Consider the following 23964-nt stretch of genomic DNA (forward strand, 5'->3'; position numbering starts at 1 on the left):
AAGCAGAAAAAGAGTAAAAATGCTGCTTTTCTTTGCAGTGTATTCAGCCGAGTTTCACGTTGTCACAGAGCTGGGTGGAGACATTTTCCCCTCCAGATCTGGAGAAAGAAAGAAAATCAAAATGGGGCAGAGAACCGCTAACTTTGAACGAAGCACAAAGGGGAACCCCAGGGCTTGGTGCAATCTTAGGGTGTCTTCAAAGGGTGCTGGCTCGTAAAAGTTGCAGCAGGGAGACTACACCAGAAACTGAAATCGTTTGTGCGTGTGTCTCTTTTGGGACAAATGTTAGAGCCTTTATGCTTGAAATACAAAGGTCGTTGTTGGGGACGAGGGTGGGACTTCGCGAGCAGCAGCTTTAATGAAAACACGTCTGTCTGGGGCTGTGCTGCGACGCAGATAAAGCAGGAGAGCTCGGCGGGGGAAGGAGACGAACAGCAGATGTACAAGAAAGACGAGGGGTGTCTTTTGTCTGTGAGCTCCAGGCTGGGGGGGGTCTCCCTGCCGTGCTCAGGCGGTGCAGCCGCTCTCCTCCCCTGCCTCCCGAGCTGTGCCGGAGGAGGAGGAAGAAATGCCTCCGTGTTTTCTGGTCGAAAGAGTGGGATTTCCTAGGATGGCATGAACCCATCTGCATAAAGGACTCCCAGCGCCTGGTTTTGCTCACAGGGGAAGAATTCCTCTTTTTTCTTTTTCTTTTTTTTTTTTTTTAATCCCTTCTTAAACATATGCAAATGGTTTGCTTGAAACAGCAGAAAAATTGGGAGGGGACTTGTTCTAGCAGATGCGTTGGTTTGCTGGATTTTTTCACTCATTAGTGGGCTCCCTCGGACACATAGGTTTTATTGTATGCTTTCTTTAAAGGGTGACTGATGAAATTGAATGATGTATTCAGGCTCTTCCTCCCCCGGCTCCCCTCCTGCCTTTACAGCAGCTCACAGAATATGCTATAGCACAGGCCTTCACTGTTTGAGACCGGTGCTCATGCCAAAAGCTGTTCGGATCTGGAGCTAGAAATCACCAGAAAAGAGAGCAAAAGTTACTGTAAACTCTAGGTGCGAAAGTTTGTGTCTGCAAACCATGGCTGTGATGTTGAAAGCTCGGCTCTGTAAATGTTGGCTCTGATTGTGGAGGGCGGTGCCACACGTGTGGTTTTTGATATCAGGAGACTGAGCAATAATCCGTGTGTTGTGCTTTCTCTTAAAAGTGATTTTTCTTGCTCGACTTCCTTGAACATTGTTTTCGTATCACTTGGACCTGAAGCAATGAGATCTTTAGCTCGTGATTAAGCTGCGCCAGTCTCAGTCACATCCTCGGTCCCGAGCTCGCAGAGGGCAGCGTGGTGGCTGGCGTAAAGCCGCGGCGCTCGCCTTCCAGGCAAAGCACGGGGCTGCTGCTGCTGGGGGGGGCTGCCACACGCCCCCCCCCGCCAGCTCCCAGCTTCAGTGCAAGCCGTGCCCAAGCTTCATTGCCTGTAAAATGGGAGAATCTTATTTATCCACCTGCCACGTGTCCTGGTGCTCCCGGAGCGCACGGAGCAGAGAGCTTGGCTTAGGGCAAGCTGCTAGCAGTGCTGAGCGCCTCCAGCCTACGTTCCCAGAGCCTGTAGGTCCGTTCGGGCTCCGTTGTGACTTTGTGTCGATGATAAGTGAAAAATCTCTGAACAATGGATTGTAAATTCAGAGCCGGCTGTCATTTTGTGCGCCGCTCTTGTTGCTGCTGTGTGACACTGTTACACTTTTCTTTGCAAGCCAGCCTAGACAAAGCCTCGTTTAATCCTGGTTCTTCCTCTGTTTAGTCCGTGCAGTGAAGGGATCGTGCAGGTAACTGGTTTTCCCTAACATTTTAGGATCCTTTTGCTGAGCTGTGTATCAGTCATACATGCCACAGCTACACCTGCAGCTTTGTCGTGGACATGATTCAGAATTTCTTTTTTATGTGCCTCAGTCTCAACCTATTTTTCATGTAGTTTTCCCTCTTTTTTTTATACATTTGCAGTAAGTAAGATGTTCAGTGCTTGCAGTGCTAGTTTCCTTAGAAGTAACGTTAATAGATCACTCTTCCTTGCTTCTCAGTATATCTGATGCAGACCTTGCATCTTGCTATTGGTGTCTTTTTTCCTTCTGAGTCGTCATTTAAAATATATAACAATGTAATACAATTCACAGTGCTCTTTATCATGCAAATCTCCCAAGGCACCTTAGAATAAAATCAATAAAATCAAAAAGAAAATCAACTTAGTTCAGCCATGTGTTGAATTAATTCATTTTTTTAAAGCAGAGCCAAGGGAGAAAGCCTTTTTTCACTTTCAATATCTTTTGCTCTTCAGCTTTGTACTTCACACCATTTTATACGTGCAGCAGTCAGTGCCAAAATGCTGCTGATACTTTCAGCTGTCTTGTAGATAGTAGTAATGTTGATCATGCTCCCTGCTCCCAGACCAGCTTTGATTCTGTAGAGGCTGCTTGCTATTTTATCAGATAGCGAGGAGGAAAAGCTTATGCTGAAATAGGTTGACTGTTTGATATCAGGGGGTGGGGGTGGGGGAAGCCATCAAATTAACTCATAAAAGCTTTATTTACAATGAATGGACTTTTTTTCCTGTCTGTCATTATCATCTTGTCTGTAACCCAGTGACCCTGATTATCATGAAGCTGTTTACAAGGTTTAGGTTAATTGGATTTCTTTAACTATTTCCCAGAGCTGTGAGGAGCACAAATGCACTGCCGTGGAGTTCAAACAGCATAGTGCAACCCAGTTTGCAAGGAGACGGGCTTCTTCCAAGAGGAAGTCGTTTTATTTCATATTCGACTAAGTGCATAGCAGCATGGACCTATCATTTGGCATAATATTGTGTAACACCCTCATACGGATGTGTTCAGTTGCAACTCGTGTTTCCGATACACAAATTACATTTTGCATGTTCAGCAAGAAATGAGCTTATTTTCAATGAGAGGGGCTTCGAAATGTTTTTTTTTTCTTCAGCTTGATAGCAGTTTCACTGGTTTTGTTTTTATATGAAGACTCATGGATAAAATAGCTGTGCATTGCATGGCTGCCTAAATAAACGAGACAGGAGGATATAGCTGGGTGAGATCAGGACAGTACTTTTACACGCTTTGCTTTCATCTTAGGATGCATGCTTATTCTTTAATGGCACAACATTGCACCCTCCAGGTGCAATGTGTAATTGCAGGTCTACAGATAACAGACTTGTTTTATGAGCTGTGTTTTTGTGAGCAAGCCTTCCTAAATTCTCCTTTGGTATTACTCACCCTCTGTTTCTCTTTCTTTTTCAGGCTTCTGTAGGCTCTGAGAAGCTGTTCTCCCCTGCAGCAAATAAAGGTAAGTGATTTGGAGAAATGCTTTCCTTACCTTAGAGCAAGCTGTTTGAGTGTGTGAAACTGTGGGGAATGTCATGCAAATAGCAGGACATCAGTTTTGCCAGCGCCTGTGATTTTGCCACACACGTTGTCATAAAGATCAGCTTTACAGGCTTGAGATGGTTGAGTTAAAATGTAGAGCTGCATTATCTCCACGTGGGGCAAGACTTCTTCCCTACAAGTCAGAGATCCATGAGGAGAGGCGTTACTGACAAAGGAGAAATCAGCCCTTACTATAGGGGATATGCTGTTTCGCTCTAATACAATCAAATCCTCATTTCTTTTAAACAAATATTTTAGCATTATCTGTATTATTCTTACACGGTCTTGCACATCTATGTCCTGCCAGCATGCACAGAGCATTTGTGTCTGTTTCGGTTCTACAAAAGGAGGAGGAAGGTGCTCGGCATGTTGCGGGGTTTGAGCTCCCAGCTCCCCCTATTACTATTAATCGAGAGTTACCTGTGATATGCGCTGGGTGTTGCTAAGAGACTGCGCCAGTTAAGATTCCCGTTGGGAGTTGCAGTGATGTATTTCTAAACACGCCAAGCCCTCCTTGGAGGGCTCGGTACAGCCATGAAACAGGGCTACTCTGGTGTTCTTAGGGACAGTGTCACCGGGATGAATACCGTAGGCAAAAACACTGAAGAAACAGCCTCGAAGGGCAAAGTGTGGTTGAAAGCGTTATGCTGGGACTGGTTCCACTGTATCGTGCAAGGAGGCTGACGTTGTGGCTCCGAGTGAGTTGTTGGGATCTGTAGCTGTTCTGCAGCATTCCCAGCACTGAGCTACAGCATAAATTCATCTTGGAACAGCAGTCAGTAGGAGGGACGTGCAAATACCCTGAAGAGGGGAGATGAGGCACGTTAATAAGAAGCGATGAAATAACCTCCCATTATTTCAAGAGGGCCAAGAAAAATGAATGATTTGCAGTTGTGTAGGGGTAGGTGCTGGCCATGGAGAGGCGTTCTGGTGGTCGTGTGCTCCATCACCTGGCTCCAGGCCCGGGTTATAGCTGGGCTCTGTAGCAGTGCTAAGTATTAGGAATTTTCTCTTTCCAAGCTTTGCAAATTTTCAATTCCAAATGTGGAAACTGATGACAAGCCCATTGTGTTATTACATTTGCAGATATTTTTATGGAAGTATGCGGCTTTATCTGGGGGAAGGAGGGAAGTTTAAACAAATGGAAGGGAAGAGCATTTGTCTTCCCTCGGCCTTGGCTCACCAATAAGGCAAGCCAGATTGCCCATACGGCACTGCCTCAGCAAAACAGAAATCTTGCCATCCTGAATAAATGCATGGCACAGAGATCTGCTGCAGAGGCTTATGTTGAAGTGTTAGCAGCTTTGTTGGCTCCTCCTCGTGCTGAAGCCCGAGATCCCCCACCCCTCCATATCACAGAGCAGCTCAGCAACATGAGTTTTCAAAATACCTCTCCATCGGGAAGTTAAATGTGTGAATGGCTGTGAATTTGCTGTCTTGAAGTCTGTGTTCACTGCTGTTTATATCCCTGTAGCTTAAGGCTGTTCGTGTTTGGTTTACTGTGGCAAGTCGACATTGCAGCTTTGGGAGGGTTTGGGTTCAGATTGTAATTTTTGTCTTGGTCTTGTCTCTTACTCTCACCTGGCAGCTGGCAGCGCCTTGCTGGTCGGCACAGGCTGTGGCCGCGGGCAGGCTCTGTCGGGGGCTACCCCCACTTGTGTTGAGAGGTGAGATTAATTCTCCTCGGCACAATTCTGTGCAGAAACCCCAACAGCTCTAAATTCTACCCCTCGCCCTGTTGTCACTCGGTGACGCAGGAGCCAGAACTCGTCTCTCACACATGCAAATGAACGCCGTGCCGACAGGACCGGGCTTGGAGATGCCATATGGCCGGGAGAAAGTGACTTTCCAAGTGCTGCACTGAAATTCCTTCCCAAGATAATGGCGTTGACTTAAGGGCAGCCTTTGGCAGGACTGGAGTTGTGCAGGCCAAGGATCAGTGATCAGGGTTGTGGTGGGCACTTGTGCTATGTCCTTCTTGTGTAAATGCTTGGGCCTTCTTGGAGAGGTGGCGGCCGGCAGATCGGCAGCGTCCTGCCACAGCTGTTCCTGCAGGTAACCAGGCTTTGAGAGCACAACGAGGCGGATTGGTTGTCTGGCGCAACTCCCCCTACTCTCTGCAAACTTTCCCCGGGGATGTGTTTGGCCCAGTGTATTTGTTTTATGCCATCCTAGTTTATCAGCGGCTTAGCAATGCAATTAAGCGCTGAGATAGACGGTTTTCGCCTGTTGGAGGCCGGAACAGCTGTAAAACATAACCTTTGACCACCTCTCACAGCTCCACAAAAGGCCCGAGGAGCTGAGCCTTTTGTCTGGCGCTGGCTGGGTAGCTCACATTTGTCTTCGCCCCCGCCCCACCGAGGCGGCCGCGAGCTCAGGCACGGTACCAGATGCGCGGCGCCGGTGGCCGCGGCCGGGCCCGGCAGGGAGAGGGGCCACAAGCCAGGGCCACCTTGGTGGCCGCAGCTGGGACACGAGCCGAGCTCCCGGGGGAGAAGGCGGCGAAAGGAAATAGTGACCAAAGACAAAAGCAGAGAACCCCTCGTCTGCTGTGCCGCCCGGTCTTTGTTTTCTGACGTAAGGAAGGATTTGTTTAGCCAACTCGTCGCTGCGGTGCAGAGCCGCAAGGACGTTTGCTGCCCAGGGCCGGGTGTTGTATCCTCCTGGTGACTGAATCGATTAACAAATAATAAGGGTCTGTTTGCTCTCTCAGGCAGCGCTTCTCTCCCAGGAATCTCCCAGGCGGTCCTTTGGTTTTTCTGAAGAGCAGGCGCAGTGCAGGGCACGGGAGGTGGAGGCGAAGGCCGGATCCGGCCATCCCTGGGTGGCTGAGGGAGAGGGGAGCGCCCGTGGCTGGCGGAGGGCCGGTGGCTGGTGGGGTGGGAGGTGAGGGGTCTCTGGAGGGACCTCGCCTGCCTGCCGTAAGTGTGTCAGGGGGTGGTTTGTGTTTTAAGAACATGAGAGCTATGTTCTGCTGCTAGCTCCTTCCTCCAGCGAGTTGCCCTGATGGCAGTTGGGGTTCCTGCTCCCACCTCTCCTTACCACAGACCTGCTGCTCTCAGGCCAGGTCATGGTCAGGTACGCTGGGGAAGCCGGGAGAGGTGGTGCCTCCTGTACCAAAAGAACGTGGGGCTGTGGCCCAGGAGACCTGCAGGCCCCCAGCCGAGACCCCGCAGAGGAACCAGACCCAGGGGCACAGGGCAGCAGCCAGGGGGTGAGGGGCTGAAGGCAGTCGAAGCCGAGTACATCGCTTCTGTGTGAGGATGAGAATCAAAGCTGACGTGCGGGCAGTAGTGTGATCCAGCTGCCTGGTCACAGGGAGCAGCTCTGCCCTGGGCTGGGGGTGCTCACCGAGATCCTCGCCTCACTTCCCCCCTCCCGCCAAGGGAAGACCAGTGCTTGTCAGCCAAGTGTGCTGGGAGACTTAATTAATGAATGTTTATCAAGCGATTTATCAAGAGATCTGTTTAATGAGAGATTCCATAAACAGTGCAAGGCTTCGTTTTCATGGCAATAATAAATGGCAGTGAAAATAAGTCTTATCCTTCCCCTGCATGTGCACCCCCCAGCAAAAAAAAGATTGCTTACCCTCCATTCTCACTGTTCCCTGGTTTCGAGGCGGAGGGCTTTGAAGTGCTATCTTTCATCATGAACTGTACTCATCCTCAAAGCTCTAAAGCTCACAATCTGTGTCTTATCCCTCTGACAAGAGGGAGCCAAGCTTTCCCGGCACGCGGGTCGTAATTGTCAGCCATGGGATGTGCCGCAGCCACCCGCCCCAGTGGGCTAATGCAGCTTATGGTCCTTTGAAGTTCCCTTCCTTTATTTTCTGTCCTCTTGACCACAAAACTATGCCTTGGGCCAGCAAGAGAGATTTCTTGTTCAGAGACAACACCGAGCCCTGACAAGCACATCTGAACCAGAGAAGAACCCTTGTTCCTCTGAGATCGCTGCTCCATAATTTTGTTGCCTTAAGGGGACTGTCTCTCCTTTTTCTCTCTTCTCCTTCTCTTCCTTTTTCTTTTTTTTTCCTTTCCTTTTTTTTTTTTTAAATTCAGCACTAAACTGTCACACTAAATCATTTTAAAAGCTGGAAATACAAAACCCCCAGTGCAGGACATGCTGCTAAAAACCGATGGCTATTGCTGTGAGCTGGGGTGAGAGGGGAAAGGAGGGGCAGCAGGGCAGGGGCAGGACAGGAGGGCAGCAAGTCAGCTCTCGAGGAGGAACCTGCGAGCGCCCGGTGAAGCAGAAAACAACCTAAACGCAGCTGAGCTCAAAATAACCTGCTTGGCACAGGTTTGCGGCGGGGCAGCTTCATGGTTGCTCAGTGCCTGGGTTGGGATGGCATCTGCCCTAACTGTGTCACCTCTCCTGCAGAGCCTCTGCCTTACTGTGCTGTGTTGTTGAGCTTTCCAGTGCAAGAAGCCCTGTACAGGCACAGAGCAAACACCCGCTCGGGCAATTAGCTGTGTTGTACAGGAATGGAGGTCAGGAGCGATATCATAAATTTTCCCAGTTTCCTGCGTGGGGTCCACAGCAGGGTCTGAAATGCAGGAAAAGCAGCAATGCCTTCCGTCTCTTGATCTCAGTGTTATCCCCAGATTTTGGTTACATTTGGATGAGGTCACCAGCTTGCGTGCAATTACCTGGCCTGAGAGTGAACTTGAGGGGGATGATAATTCACAGCTGAATCTTTGGACAACAGTCCTCTGTGATTACAGGCATGCAAAAACTTCCACAGCAGCATCTGTAATAATAAATAAAGTAATGCATTTGTGTAGATAGCAACCACATTGCTGTGATTTATACGGTGTTCAGGATGCTCTGCAGCTGCTCTACTCCCCGCGTTGCATCTCTTGTGATTTTATCACAGTCTTGCAATATTCTCTGTTTTTCATGAAACCCACACTCTCAGAGGACTGTATGAGAATCTAAGTTTTAATTCCATTTTTTAAGTAAGATTTTAGTCTTTCTGGCCACAGAGGAATGCCTGGAACTGCAATTCTTCTGCGCTTCACAGCCAGCAGGTAGCTGAAAAGGAGCCCAGATAGCTTGTTGTTAACCTCATTTTAAAGATGGCTTGTGATTTGTAAATGCTTGGGCTTGGCAATAGTGTATACCCTGAACTACTGCAAAATCCACTGTGTGAGTCCATCCCAGTATCTTCTTCTTGAAAATTTCTATGTAATTTTGCCACTGCCTGCATGATTATATTAGCTTTCTGGCTTTCTTGCACATGCAGATATATAATTATACAGCGGCCTAGGAAGGAGGAGGACTTTGATTTTCTAACTGTGCATAACAGAGATAATCGCACAAGTCTCAGCCAGTTAAACACATCTCAAAACAAAATCGAGAGTAGAAAACTGCAGTAAGCGCAGTCTTTTTTGTCTTCTTGCAATTTTCTCATCTTGCAGGCTCTGGAAAGCTCTCAGCCTTCTCTTTGGGAATGTGAATAACTCTAGCATAAATGCCTTGCCTGTGAGCTACATGCATTTCACAGTAGTTCAGGACATAACCATCCGTATCCATAGCAGCCATCTGGAAAATACGGTGGACAAGTAGGAGAGGCCATTCGCCTTTATCACACTGCTCAGTTAACTTCGTAAAACTCATAATGCAAAAGTGGATAATTTATTGACTTCGACACAAGTTGAGTGTTGTATGCTCCAAAGTCAGAATTGCCTCGTGCAAGTGGGCAGGTTTTGCGTGCGCCATTTGCCGTGCAGTTTGCACAGCTATCTCCTGGTGCGTCTCCCTCAAGTGAGCCAGCATAGAGCTTTCTTTGTAGCTTCAGGCTGCAGCCAAGAGAGTTGAAAAGTTGAATTATAAACATTTCCAGGCCTTCTGTTTGGCGTCTTGTGTTTTGTTTTGTTATTTTAAGGATGTGGGGTATGTTGCTGCATTCCTGTCAGTGGGATTAGAATGAATAGAAGCAATACTGTAGGAGATAAAACGTGTTTAATTATTTATTTGAGTATTACAGACTGAAATTGCTTTTTGATTTAAAGCATCCAAGTCATGGGTATGTTTTTGGAGTAGAGAGAGGCACGCAGAAACATATATATACACAATTACCTAGGGTAATGTAAGAAGTCTCTTTGCTCAGCTGCCCTTCCTCCGCAGAATTTGTTCATTTCCTTAAAGATTTTAAATTTCAAATGTGGCTTTGTTAAGCATCACGGAAAGCTAACTGCATGCTGTGCCTTGCCCACCGAAACGTAAATAAAATAAATAAAGTCTTCGTTGTATAAATGTTATGAAGTGGGTGGTTTATTTTCTTTAATTATACTTTTTATTTAAAATAAACTATAAAAGCAAAATAGTATATATCCTGAATGCGCCTGCACAAACTCATATTGATTGAGTAGGCAAATTTTAGCTTTTCTCAGTTCATGTGAAAGTAGATAAAAGGACCATCAAACTGTAAACCAGGAAAATAGAAAGAAAAAGAAAAAATTCCTTCCAAATGCATGTAGTAGGTTACATTACCCAGACTCTTAAAGGCTGTTTGAAAGATACCATCTTTTTTACTCCTTGTTTATAGTTTGCTTATCTGTTTTTCTGAGTAGCAGAAGCCAGGACGGTTAGTCCTGGTGTGGATTCCAGCTGATGGCTGTGCTGACCGCAGGGTCGGCACCGCGAGGGCGCTGGCGGCTGGTGATGGTGCGAGCAGCAGTTGCAACCCCCACAAAACTATCAGTCCTTCAAACCACGGGTTCTTCTCCTCCATCCTGCTTTTAAAATACCTCAGGGACATGTTTTATTCATGTAGGATTCTGTAAAGCGTCAGTTTCTTTGCAAATTAAACGCGTGGTATAAACCCGATTCCATCTTCATCCTGACTGGCGCTGCGGTGTGGGGAGGCGGCAGGGCCTCCAGGACAGGCCTGCTCCTCATGGAGGACGTTCCTCCTCCTCTTCCTCAGCAGCCCCTCAGCCCCTGCCACGGCTGTGCGTTGTGTTGTGCATGCTGTTGGGCTATTTTCTTACACTCTGACGCTCCTTCCCATGCTGCTCCCTGTGCCTGTTTAGGAGCAGCAGCCTGCCAGGCCGCAGCCCCATGGCTCGCCCACGCTGTGCTGTCGCCCCTCGGGGACTCCTGCAGCCCCCGCCACCCCATGCCTGCTGCAGGCCATGAAGTCGGGCAGCTGGCGATCGACAAGGCATTTTACAAGGCGGAGAGGGGGCTGGGGCTGCCCCCAGGTCGGCCTGTGCTTCCTTGTGGGCAGTCAGTGTCAGCGGGGTGATGGATGGGAACGGGGCCTGTCGTCTAATTGCAAATGGATCCGGTCGCTCGGTGCGCGGATGCTGGCAGGGTCTGTAATTCCCAGCGAGGCCCTGGCCTCCAGCAGCGGCTCCCAGCAAAGAGGATGCTATCAGCATCTTGCTGCTTTTCCCTTTCCTCTCGCCACCCACCCAGAGACACGTCCCGGGACAGGGATGTGGCTGACAGGCAGGACGTGGCCTTGCTCTCATCCCAGACACTTGCTGCCATTTTCTCCTCTGAGTCTTGCTAGACACGTACAGGCGTGTGTTCCCCACCTCTCGCCTCCGTGCTTCGCTGGCCGTCCTTGCTGCTAACTAGGGCCGAGCACAGCTCCCTGTGGAGCCTGTTAACGCTGCCCCTAAGCCACCTGGGGATTCACAGCGTGTGGCTTTCCTTCCATGCCACCGCTGGCCACGCTCTGCCCCAGCTCCAGGTAGAGCCATACTGACCCCATTCACTGCCCTGCAGCTACCCGGGTGTGCAGCAGTGTACAAGAGAGCGGGACTTGGCACCGTGTTCCTATTTGCATCGCTGTGCTTTTGAAAAGGATACTTGTTCTAGGGTGGTTTTTTTCCAAACAGTAAATATTTTCTTGTAAACTGCTGGGACAGACAAGTGACTGCAGTGCTTTTAGTTCGTTTATTTGCTTTAAATGGATGGCAAAGTCTTACAGGAGGTAATAGGAAATTAAAAGCTTTCTATATTTTTTTTAACTGTCCTGCAAAATTTATTGTAGAATTATATCCCTGCTATGGGATTCTGTCGGACAGTTCAAAAAGCCTGTGGAAAGGTTCTCGTTCGCCATTAAATTTTAAAAGTTATTGAAGTAATTTTTATGGGAGCCTATTAAGTTTCTGAAGAAACATATTGGTTTCATCGCTAATAAATTCTTTAAGGCTTATCCATAAGGGAATAGTCAGACTTCCAGATCTATCTCCACTGAAATGGACGTTAACTTTTTGCCTTGTTGCAGACATGTTCTTGAAAGGTGTTCGCAAGGTGAGCAGCAAAGCCAGGAAAGCCTGATTGCCCCCAAGTACATCTGCTAGCACTGGGAGCTGGTGGCTTCTTCACCAGGCAGCCTGCTACAGTTCGAGTGGGGATTTTAGTGAGAAGGAAGTTTTTTTAGAAGGTGAAGAAGAAATTTGCGGATGGATCCGTCCAGGCATCTCCCAGCATGGGGATTAAACGTTGGCCACATTATTTGGCTGTGAGCTGTGCCATGCTCAGGAGAGGTGCAGCCTTGGAAAGAGGGATGGTGCAGCCTGGCTGTCCCTGCTTCCCAGACAGCGCATAGTGCTTGCAAAATAATGTATAATAGTGTGCTCACCGTGCTTTTCCACGGCATCCAGAAAAGCACATGGAGACTTCCTCCCAGTGAAAGGAAAGTATCGAGCTGGCTTTGTGCTTAAGTTAGCACTCAGAAGCGCCTTTCGTATGCAAGCACAGAGCCACCTGATGAAAAGTGAATGGGCTAGGAGGGAAATAAAATTATGTAATTGCCAGTTTCCTTCGATTCCGCTCCCTCTCCCATTTTGCATAAAGGAGGCTATTTAAGTCTCAGCTGGAGCGGAGTTCAGTAATAAGCAGACATCTGTGAACCTGCATCTGCTGCTGGTGTCTGCTTAGTTTATTCTACATTTCCATAAATATATATATAAGATGATGATCCAGTATTGAGAGATCTGTCTCCTGAACACTTCTGACTTGTGGTGTGAAACCTGTGGAAGAAGAGTTTGTCCCTTCAGGCCCTTTAATCCTTGTCTTTGTGACACCTTGGGATGCATTGTACCAGGCAGCATCACAGAAGAGCACATCAGAGTTTGCAAACCCACCTCAAACCGCTTCACTCTTGAATATTAAACTGAAAGGAAGCCCAGAGCCAGCTCCCTGGGAAGCTCTCCACAAAGCAGGGTGGCAGAAAAGGGCCTGCCTTGTTGGATGAAGTAGCTAACATTCTGATTTTCTCAATACTATGTGATTTGGCTTCCAAACAGCTAAGCAGTCCCCTGCCAGTTGCTTTCCTACGTTGCTGGCCTCTGGGCACAGTGAGAGGTGCTCACAGTGCAAGCTCTGCAGAGACAACCTGATCTAACGCAGGCTTAATGGCTGGAAGAAGAAATTTAACAGTATGAACATTGAATGTTTATACAATAACGAACATTATCATTATTTCTTATTATTGAGCCAGTCTTTAAAATTGAGCTAGAAACCTGAAACCAACAGCAAGAATATGTCCATTATTTTCTGTACATCTTACAATCTAGTAATCAAAGTAGAGCAGATTATTTTATACATTTCATTGGATCCACAAATGATTTCTCTGGGCGTAATGCACCTTTTGGCCTGAAAAGTTTTTGCATTATAGGCCAGCTTCTGGACCCTTTATGTCATTCCAGCAGTGCAAGCTGTAAAGCAGCTGTAAGCAGACATCTGAGGACTACCCACTGACCATGCCAGTGTAGTCAGCCAAGTTGTATCCTGAGGCCAGGGTGGAAAACGGCCTCACTCCAGGGGTTGTGAGCAGCAGAGCACCCTGTTGCAAGCCATGCAGGTGGGAGCAATTTAGAGAAACTCTAGAGATATTCCAAACGATGGTGTTAGCTGTACCAGGAGTGAAGCTGCCCCTCAGAGCCTGTGTCAGTAATCTCAATAGTGGTCCAGTGAGAAATCCTGGCTGGTCTACACCGCTTGCTGTCTTCTCCAAAAACGCCATTGTTTGAAACTAAAAATAGGTCAGCGTGCCTGAGACCAGACCCAGATTTGAAAATATTACTGCAGAAGCTCTTCTTTCCTCCCATCCCTTCCTTTCCCCTAGTGGCTCTACAAGACTGGGTCCAGGGTTTTGGCTCAGACCCATGCCTGCTGCATCTATTTCCTCTACCAAATGGACACAACCATAAACCTCTTTCTGCATCATTTCCTGCAGACCTGTACTAAACATGCCACCCGGGTGCCCCTGTGTAAAGCCACCTCTTGCTGAGTCTGCTTCTGTTGCTGCTGGCAGGCTTGCCTTAGTGTGCTCACAGCAGGACTCCCATCCCGGTGTGTTAATTTTAAACAAACAAAGAGGGTGTTGTGATTTGGGAAGGTCTTCCCATCAGGTCATATCAGAGTTTCTCCTAAAAGGGGAAGCTGTTTTTTTTTGTTGTTTTGTTTTGTTTTATTTTGCCTTTTCCCCTCTTTTAATATGATCCCTGCAATTTTGTTTTCACTGAAATATTGACTGGCAGCATTGCAAATTGCCTGCATGCAGGCAGGAGCTTGCCAGCACTTTCTTACTCAGCTAGCCGTCAAGGTTGTGGATTCCACTAAGAGCAGTGCCAGGAAAGCTGTTGATCGAAAATATTCCTAACATCTGTGAGTCCTCTCCATCCAAATGAGATGTAGTTACATTCTCCTTTTCCCCGTGCTCTTCCAAAGTGTTGCTTCAGACACCTAGAAAGCCCTGGTTGCAAATCATAAGCTGATCTCTGTTTGATTTTCAGCTCCGCTTCCAACTCTGTCGAAATCCAACATAAACTCAGAAGTACCCTTCCCCCAGTCATAACACATGAGGGATATCAGAGAGAAGACGGGGCGCGTTTCTCTGCCCATCGCTCATTTGATCCAGATGCTGTCCCATGCTGTCTGTGGCTGCGGTGGTCCCAGGCCAACAAGGAGGGTCTTGTGAGAGCAGCAGGGAGAGGACGCGGCTCTGAGCAGGCTCTCGGGCCAGCTTGAAGCCTCTCACACACACACACACGTGTGTGTGCACACAATTCTGCCAGCGCAAGGATGGGACCAGGGGCGGCGGGGGAAAAGCCTGATTTCCCTTCCACCCCGTTCCTACCACCACCGCCAGCTCACAAGCCAACTATTAAATAATTAACGTGCCCAGTGGGACAGGAGGAATCAAAAGCTGTTGTGTTCCCAAGTTTTCTCTGGCTCCAAAAGGCACGGCTCGCTGTGTATTCTGGCACCTCGGAGCGGGTTTTCCTCCCTCCTTCGCCTCCCCCTTATTATCCTGTATGTGTGCTGGACGGGGAAGTGGCGTTCCCAGCCCAGCGGGGGATGACTGTTATTTCAGACTAGCAACAGGGGAAAAGGAACAGCCTGTTGCCTGATTGATGTTTGTTTTTCATGGACGAACACCAAAGGTTCATTAGAGACGGAAGGTTTGGGAGGAGGGGGACGGCGGGCAGGGGAGACGCTCACTCTTAAGGAACTATTGTACCCCTGCGCGCTAACCGGGCTCTGCACTTTCTTTGACTTCTGTGAATGTCTCAGCTGTACTGTTTTGGCCCCGGCGACTTTAGGAAAATATACACACCACACAGACGTTTCAGTGAAAGCTATATGATGAGGGGGTCAGGAGAAAAAGGAAGGGGAGGAGAGAACAATGCAGTAGGGTTTTGCTGTAATTAATTTCAAATGTGCTGCTCATCTGTTCTCCTCAGGTTTCAAAGGGAACTGGGGGAATTTGCAGGGCTTTTCCTACGGCATCTGCTGCTTTCCAGAGGTGGGGATGGAAAGGTGGCTCTCCTTCCATCTGTGGGTTTGAGCAGCCTGGATGCATGCAGTGCTGAACCCAACACAAACCAACACTGCAAATTTTGTCCTGTGCAGGGGTGGTGGAGCAGGGGAGGAGGGAAGGATATGGAGGAGCTTCTCTGCGTCCCACATCGGGTTTGTGAAGCTAGAGAGGTTAGGAGGTTGGTACTGGGTAGAGCAATTACTCTGCAAAGATTTCATGGAGCACATTCGTCTAAATCACAGAAGTTATTTGCTATTGTTGTTGGTCCTGAGAAGCTTCCAGGTTCTGGTGCAGGTGAACCATGTGGTTGGAAGGCTTGTAGAGGTGTGGGTCACACCCTCACTTAATCTCCTGCTGACTTTGTGCCTTTGAAAAAATCTCCCGTCAATAATTGTGTCAGGAACCAAAAAGGTAGTGTTAAACCTTAGATATTGTGGCATCCTAAGTAGAAACAGTTCCTTATGATTCCCCTTTCTCAAACCTCATCTGTTGGACCTTGCTGTGTTTAGTTGTCTGACACAGAGCAGGGGCTTGCCATCTGTCGCAGAGCATTGTCCTCGTGTCCTTTGCCTTCAGGTCTGAGTATCAATAAAGTCGTACGATTGTGGCAGTAAAGAGAAAAGAAACGGGCCTATTAGATTATTGACTTTACTCCCCTCGACAAGATACCTAGAGGCTAATTTGATAGCCCTATGAATCTTAGCCAGAAAAAATCAGTAAAAGAGAAACGTGAACTGCTGTAAGCTGCCGTTAGTGCTTTAACAGCTCTGTTCTCAAGTTGTTCTTTGCTCAGAAGCTTCCACCGGAACCCGTTGCTGCTGGGTAATGCCCTTTTGTTTAAACGCCAGGCTCCTTCGTGATCTTCGGCTCTTACAAAAAACAATCTCAATATCGGGTGGTAAATACGTCTGAAGTTTGGCCATAAGGAAAACATTTCTGCAGGGTGACTGAAGAAAGTGTTCTCTTTTCTGGTCAGAAACTAATTCGGTGCAGCCACAGCATGGTGAATACCCCAAAGGTCCTTGAGGTGGGCGCTTGTTTGTGATAGAGCCCTTCTCCAGGACGCCAGCGCTGCTGTGTGACCAGGAGAGCATGGCCATGCAAATGATAAATGTTTCTGTGGCTCTTCAGAGAGGATGTGCACACGGCAGCCGTGTTTCAGACTGGGTGAACAGGTGTGCCAGGTTTTGTAGCCTTACAAACTAGATAGACTTTCCGGTACTGCTGTAGGACTGGCTTCTGAAAAGCTGGTCAGCGATAGTGTGTCACCAGAAGTACGGGCAGAGCTCACCAGGTGCTGTGTGTGGGGAGGGGTGGGCACACGCATCTTGAGATGACTTCAGTGCAGGTTGTGAAAGGGCTGAATTGATGTGGGAGACAAGGAAATGGTAGAAGCCCAGGGCTTCAGAATGTTGTGTATCTGTAGAAGGCTGCAAGCACTGGTGTCCTTCAACCCCTCTTCCCTAAAACTTGCTTTTGCAGGAAAGGAAAGTCAACATTTGGAGAATATTCAAGCCCACCACCACCCCCTCTTTGTGCAGAGAACCCCATTAAGAGCAAGGAGGGAGATCTGAGTCAAGCCAGGGTTTAATTTCCTGGTCCTCCTCCATAGGAAGAAATATCACTTCCTTATCACTCTTGAACAAACAAATGCATTGGCCACATCATAGCGGAGCATCCCGTAGATCACATTGAGATAAGCCTGGATTCCAGCATTTGCTCTTGGCCATGGATGTTTCTGTGCCTTGTACTTTCCAATTAATACAGAGAAGGAGCAGCACCTGAGGTTTGTGCAGAAAGCACATCTATTCCTCTGCCTCCTTTGCTCACAGCTGGTTGGGGGCCACATCCTGAGTCCTTGTGCACAGGGAGCAGCCATAACAGCTCTTAGGAGCTCGGCGAGGGTTCTTCCGATTCTCGAGCCTTGGCCATGCCTTTCCAGCTTGTCACCTCTCTCTTCTTCGGTTCTGACAATGAGGGCGGAAGAAGGGCGGACAGCAGGGCTGGGAGGGGAGAGGGGAGCGAGCTGCTCTCCCGGGGCCGCAGTTCTTCCTTCCTGCCTGTCTCAGAGCTGCTGTCTCAAAGTGCCACACAGCAAAACCAACTTCTTGCAGCCATGCCCTGGGGGGTCCATCCTTTCCTAGTTAAGCTTAAGTACTCCTTTCAACGTCCGAAGTCCATTACCCTCAATAGATGGTGATGTGTTTCTCCTAGACTGAGGATCAGAAAGCTACCATGGGGGAGAGTTTTGTTAAAGAATAAAAGCAAAGGCCTAAGGAGGGTTTTGCCTGTCTGGCTTTTTGATCTAGCACAGAACTTCACTCAGACATCGGATGGTTTCTGTGCGTGTCATGTGTCGGAGAAGATGGAGGCATCTGCTGGTTTTGTAAAGCTCGATCTCACCAACCCGGGAAGGACGTGGGCTCAGCCCCTCACCCGGCCCGCCATGCTCTGGGTCTGATGCAGAGCTCATGAACTCACCCACAAAGCAGGCAGAGACCCGCTCGGCACCCCCAGAGGTGCAGGGTGTGGGTGCACCGTGGCCTTTCCTCCTCCCTGTCCTGCAGCCCCGGTGCTCGGAGCCGCTGGAGCAGGCAGGAGCAGCACATGTGCTTGCCGTCCAAACGGCTCCCTCGGGTGCTTGATAAAATCACGGGAATCAGAATTGTCTTCTCTATTTATTGGTTACAAATGATTTTTCTCCTCTTTAAAGGATTCCCACCACCTGTTCCGGTCTGCCTCGGAGGTTTGCTTTAAAAGCCCGTCTTGCTCTTAAAAAGCAAGAGGGGAGGGCCGGGGCCTTGCAGGAGCATTGAACCGCTGCGAGTTTGCCTTTGGAGACTGGCAAGGGAAGAGCAAGAGCAGGGAATGCTACAGGGAGATATTACATGAGGCCCTTTTGTTTCTCTCCTTGTAGAGCATAAAAATGCCCAAGGCATGAATACTTTGTTCAGATTACTCTTGAACATTTAAATGTCTGTTCTAGTAATTTATAAAATGAAGGGGTGGGAAATTCCTCATGCTAGGAAGAAAAGGGAGACCTTTACTGGCGTGCCGAGCACCCCGCGCTGGGAATACAGGAGCTGTTCTGTGGTGCTGTGGGGAGAGGTGGATGGAGCCGGTGGGTGCAGCAGAGCTTTGGGCCCTGGAGACACGGGTTCAGCTCTGGTGTGGTGTCGGAGAGGCCGACTGCTCCCTCGGGGCCTGCTGTCTGTGCTGGGTGATTCCATAATTTGCCTTGCTTCACATACCTACATGGGAAAGAATGGGTGCTCTGTCCTTCCTGGCCTCATTTCTGTTTGTGGAGTGATCTTCAGGTAGGGTGTGACACTCCTGTCACTTCCAGTAGCCCTGAGCATAGCCTGTAACAAAACCACTTCTGCTTGCATATTCCACGTAGCAGTTATCCCCGTGAGGGCCACACGAACCACGGCCACGGCACGGACCGGTGTTTCTGTCCCCATCTTCTGGGAACGGGATGGGGAGGTGCTGTAGCAATTTGGTTAGATACCCAGGAAAACCAAATGGGGTTTGGCTGGGAAAGTAAGAAGGCAGGGCAGAGGGGTGAGGAAGCCGTACGGTGCTGCAGCCCCATCGGACACATTCGTGCTCTCCTGCCGCCTGGTGTCCCAGTCCCTTGTGGCTCTGGTGCTTGGTACTCCAGCCTCATCCGAGGGCTGAGCGGGGCCATTCCCGTTCCTGTTACAGCAGGAAGTCCGTGGAAGGGGAAAATGCGAGATCTAGCCTTAGTGTCTTTATTTCAAGCCAAGGGAGGAGGAAGCTGAAACTGAGACACATTAGAAACTGATGTCCCTTCCATTTTAATTGCGGTTACGGATCTGCGTAGGTTGCTCACTATTGACAGGCTTTCTAATGCGAAGTGAATATAGGTCAATTCGCTGTTAGCGTGAGGGATCAGGAGGATGGTGTGGATTTTATTACGCTCAGATATTTGGGCTAGAGGCTCTCATGCTGTCGGAACTGAATCAAACTCTCTGCCAGTTTGCACGCAACATATGTGATACATTTTGCAAATGAATATATTACTGTAGGAGGAGGTGGTTCCCTGAAACAAACCGCTGGCAGTTTGGGGTGTTGTCCTCAAAACCAAAACCATATTGAGTCCTCAAAAACAAAACCAGTGGCACCAGAACTTGGATCCTGCAGATTCCGATTCTTGGATGAATTCTTGCGGATTCTTGCGGATTCTTGGATTCTGAGGCATTGAATTTGTGATCCTTGCGTTGATTAACCATTTGGGGTCCATCAGAACCAGTGCATTAGTTAAGGAATCGCCTCCCTGTGCGGATATAGTGTATAAACTCTAGGAAGCTTAATAGGAGCAAAGGTGCCTCAAACCATTGCTGAGAGACTGAGCTGAGGGCCTGCATCATCCCAGCCATTCTCTTTGTTGAGCCTGTTTGGTGTGGAAGCCATAAATTGTTTCTAACTGTGCTGGTATTTCATATTGGTTGCAAATACTTATTCACTGATGAGCTTTTCCTCATGTAGAGGGCAGTACTCCTCCAGCCTGAGGGATCTGGAGTTGATGGGGAGCAGGTGGCTTTGGATAGAGATATGAACGCTCAATTCCAACTTCACAGCAAACTGCTTGCAGGGAAATAAAGAAATAATGAGTGAAAGGTGGTGTCTGCTGTGCTAATGGGAACTGGAAACTCTCAAGAATTAGCACGGACGCCACTTTCGTCTCCTAATGTGCAAGAATCCAGGATTACAGGAATTTGCCAAACCCAAGTCGCTGCTTAGCATTGGGATTTTGTTTGTTTGTGCTTTTGCTGTTTGGAAAAAAATGTGACATGGAGATGACTTGAAGGAAAAACTTACGGTGAATTCAATAGAATTGTTGGTACACATGGCAAACATGTGAAAACAAGAATATGAATTATGCAGCAATTACTGTCTTAGAAAACTATCTGCAGGCTAAGCCCAGATACTTGTCTCTTTCTTTCACCCAACATTGAAATAAAAATGCGCAGCAGTTTTGTATGAAATAATAATTCCTGCGATTGTGTTACAGATGTCTGAGTCTGTGTTTTCTCGCTCCCTGGGAGGGAGTTTAGTGCCACGGCAGTGCTCGCCCAGCTCCAGAGCAAGGGTATGGGGAGAGTTGTGGCTCTGCCCAGGGAATTGGGCAGTATGGAGCTGGGTGCTGGGGCTTCTTCGCCCCTTCACCAAGAAGGGTGAGATTTCTATCCACAATCATTAATCTTCATGAAAGAAGAGATTCAGAGTACCTTTCCGCGTAGGGTGTGACTCAAAGCTGAGCAGATCTTCCTTAGATGCCAGATCTTACATTATCCTCAGGCATTTCCGGCACTAAAGTATTTCCAAAGCTTCTACTGCCCATTGAAGAACTCACACTTCATCAAAGGAGAAAGCTGGAAGGAGCTTTGCGGCTGCATTTCACACACCCTGAGATCATGGCGAAGGAGTTTGCCTTCTGCAGGGCGAGTAATAAATGAGTACACTCTTTCCTCTGCTTACTGCATACGAAGCCACTCTTCCTGTTTGGAAGGAAAGGACAGTCATTCCTCACATTTTCCATCTTGAGCACGCTGAGAAGCTGTCCTTCACGTGCATTCTCAAAGTTTGTCCCCTGTTGAGCCACGTGAGATAGAAAATAATTCTCTGAAGATTTAAATGCAACATCTTCCAACATAGGGAGCAGAAACACAATTTATTAGTCGCTAATACATGCGATTCAACACCCCATGTGCAACACAGTATGTTTTTCTTGATATTTTTAGTGAGTGTCCTTTCAGAAAAAATGAACCATTTTCAGACTTAAAATGCAAAAGGCCATTTGTGGCTTCCTAATGCTGTTTACAGACCCTTTTTTCCCAGTGCTGTGCTTGTCAGTAGCTGTATTTATTCATTGCTCACTCTGTGAATTAAAACGTCGAGGCAGCTCCTGACATGCTTCTTGCAGAGCATCCTTTTGGAGTGAATATTTGGTTGCCATAGGGACCAAATCCAAAGGGCACACACCATTCAAGTAAATGCTCCCTGATTAACAACTTGCAGCTTGTCCCTTAAATATTTTAATTATCCATGCAACTTGAAACGTTGTTGAATGTATTCAGTCTGTTCATTTCAATACCTTATTTTTTCTTAAGCTACCATTACAGCGGCTGTAGAGCTGGATTTTGACCATGCGGATGGGAGCGAGAGGGGAGACCTTACTGCTCAGGGGAAAGTCTTCCAGTTTCTTTTCATCCTGACCCTAGATCCTCAATAAAATTAGTGGAAAACTGGTGCTGCTGCCTACCTGCTGGTGAAGAGGAGGCAGTTTGGTGACAGGTACCCAGACGGTGCTTTAGAGGAGTGATGTGCTGCCACTGATGCTGAGCGCTGGTGCTGGCAGGGACACGCCTGGGGGTGAGCAGGGAGGGCAGCGGGAGGCTGCAGGATGTGCAGAGCCTCTAGTTGGAAAGTGTTGGCCCCACTTGACAAGCACTGAAACTCAAGCGTTGTTTTCCCAATTGATAAGCGTGTTAGCACTAATGTGACAGCAGTTACTGAACTGTGAGAGCTGGACTTAGCAAATAAATAAGGCAGGATTTTGCTAATTTGTGCATGGTCAGTTGCTCTTTTCAGTTCCTGGTTAGGGGAGACAAAGTCACCTTGCAGCAAAACTTTCCATTTTTCCAGCTCCAGCCACTACCCCGGGTATGGAAGTTGGTCAAGTTACCGTGACCGTTTCTAAACAGCTCTGTTTGCTGCCCTTTCGTGTCTTTCAGTTGTGACTTTCCTGAGCCAGAAAAGCAGCTTTGGTTTTTCAAATGCTGATTGCACACGGTCACGATACTCGTTTTGTGCAGCCTCCTGACATCCAGCAAAGACTGCTGCAGACTTAAATCCATTAGAAATTATTACTGCTGAGAGTGTTTTCCTTTAAAACCTAAGAGGCAGAGTTTAGCAGAGAGCCTCCTAAACAAAGTACAGCATGCTGAAACCCTGGGTCTGGCAGGCACAAAGCACGGGGGGGATCAGCACGTGGACTCAGGAAGAGGGTTCTTTCCCTTTGAAGTCTTGGTTTACACAGGGCTCTCCTCTGCCATGAAAAGCCAGTTTGAATCCTTAAAATCTATCCAGGGACAGAATTCAGGTGTGTATATGAGAGGGTCTGTTGTGCGCCTCTGTGTTTCAGTAAAAAATGATAGGGAAGCTAAGCGGGAGCACAGATTTTGGTGCATGTGAGTGATTGTTGGTGATCTAGAGACCAGGGATGAGCTCCGTTCAGGAGATGTGTGTAGGATGCTGCATTCTGCACTGATATTTTTCATACCGGCAGTGCGTACCGCATTCCCGAAAAGGGATCACAACACAATTTGATCTTTCTAACTCCGGTTACAATCGCCAGCCTTTAGGGAGGAAGAAAACTGTTCCCTGAGCTTTCTGCCTTCGCTGTGATAGAGAATAGCTAATCTCGCTCCCTCCTTTTTGTAAAAGCTACTTGTGTCTGGTGATTAAAAGCTGTGGTGGAAGCCAGGCCGTGAGATCACAGCAGCATCTGTGTGCGTGTTTCCTCCTCTCACCTGATTTGGTGTCGGTTCTCTGTGGGTATGCTCAGCCTTGTCCAAGGCTGTTTGGGCACATCCACCACGGGGCTGGAGAGGGGAAGAAGCAGAAATGCGATACCTCTCGTAGATGGAGCCAGTGCCTGCAGCAAGAAGGGTATGCTATGAACTCGTCTTGATTAGCTTCCTGGCGTGGGTCCATCACCACTTAATTGGCTGCCAATAGCCTCCCTAATGAAGGATGATGGATGGCGCTCAGGGGCCTACTTGAAGGGGGGAGCCGATCAGAAGCGAGGATGCATGCAGAAATACGGCTCTCACCTGGAAAGGACGCGGATGCCGAGTGGCACGGCAGCAGTCGGAGAGCCTGAGCACGGATGGTTCCTCTTTTCATTGCATCAGGGCAGGCGTCAGTTACCTTCCAAGGCAGAGATGGGAATTTCTGTGACCCTGTGTACGCTTGGCTGCTTAGGGTAATCATCTGCTGTTCCCAGCAGAGATGATCTGGTGTTGGAGAATGTTCTTTCTTGCCTTTTTCTGGTTTTGGTTAGCGAGTGTGCTTTCTCAGCCAGCCACTGATTTAACTTCTCCAGGCTGGAGGGTCTGAAAGGTCATTCTCACTCCTTCGGAACAGTCTCACTGTCGGATTTTACTTTAAATGATTCTTTGGGTGTTTGGAGTTCTCTGATGTCATTTAAAAAAAAAATCAAAACCTCCATAAGACTGTGCAGATGAAACAAAATTGTTGTCTTAGCCCACACAGGGTATTATGCAGCCTGGCAGATCCCTTCCTTGTAGCAATAAGAAAAGGATTTGGCATTTAACCTCTTGAAATTAAACCAGAGTGTGAACTTCAATAGTTCAATCTTATCAGGGCTTTGCTAGAATAACAAATTGTGAAAAAATGTAATCATGTCTCCAATGTGACCTTGGCAGATCTGCCTCTGTGATGTGAGAGAGATTAGGTAACTCTAAGCAGATGTCTGTTTATTTTGAAAATAATAGTTATAAAATCTTTTTTTTTCCTGGGTTGTTTGCACTGCCTGTGAAAGATACGACAGAGAGAATTGTGGTCTGCGTGGAGCTCTCTGCAACAAGCCACTCTATTATGCTGAACAGTAATTGCTCTTGGAGGTTTGAGTTATTGATCTATTGGTGGGGGTTCAATTTCAGCGTAAAGACCTGTGTTCATGATTTAATTTGAGTGATTAATAAC

General features: G+C 48.0%; 1 protein-coding gene across 31 annotated transcripts in view; it reads left to right on the forward strand.

The window, feature by feature from the left end:
- Positions 1–23964, forward strand: part of FBRSL1 (fibrosin like 1) — a 518463-nt gene that overhangs the window by 458363 nt on the left and 36136 nt on the right. For all 31 annotated transcript variants that reach the window (XM_048063690.2, XM_066979019.1, XM_066979011.1 and 28 more), the window contains one exon: positions 3294–3339. In XM_048063690.2, the coding sequence (XP_047919647.1) occupies positions 3294–3339 (46 nt within the window). The remainder of the gene's footprint in view (positions 1–3293; positions 3340–23964) is intronic.

This window comes from Anser cygnoides, chromosome 17 (assembly GCF_040182565.1).
Source record: "Anser cygnoides isolate HZ-2024a breed goose chromosome 17, Taihu_goose_T2T_genome, whole genome shotgun sequence".
NCBI classification, from domain to species: domain Eukaryota; kingdom Metazoa; phylum Chordata; class Aves; order Anseriformes; family Anatidae; genus Anser; species Anser cygnoides.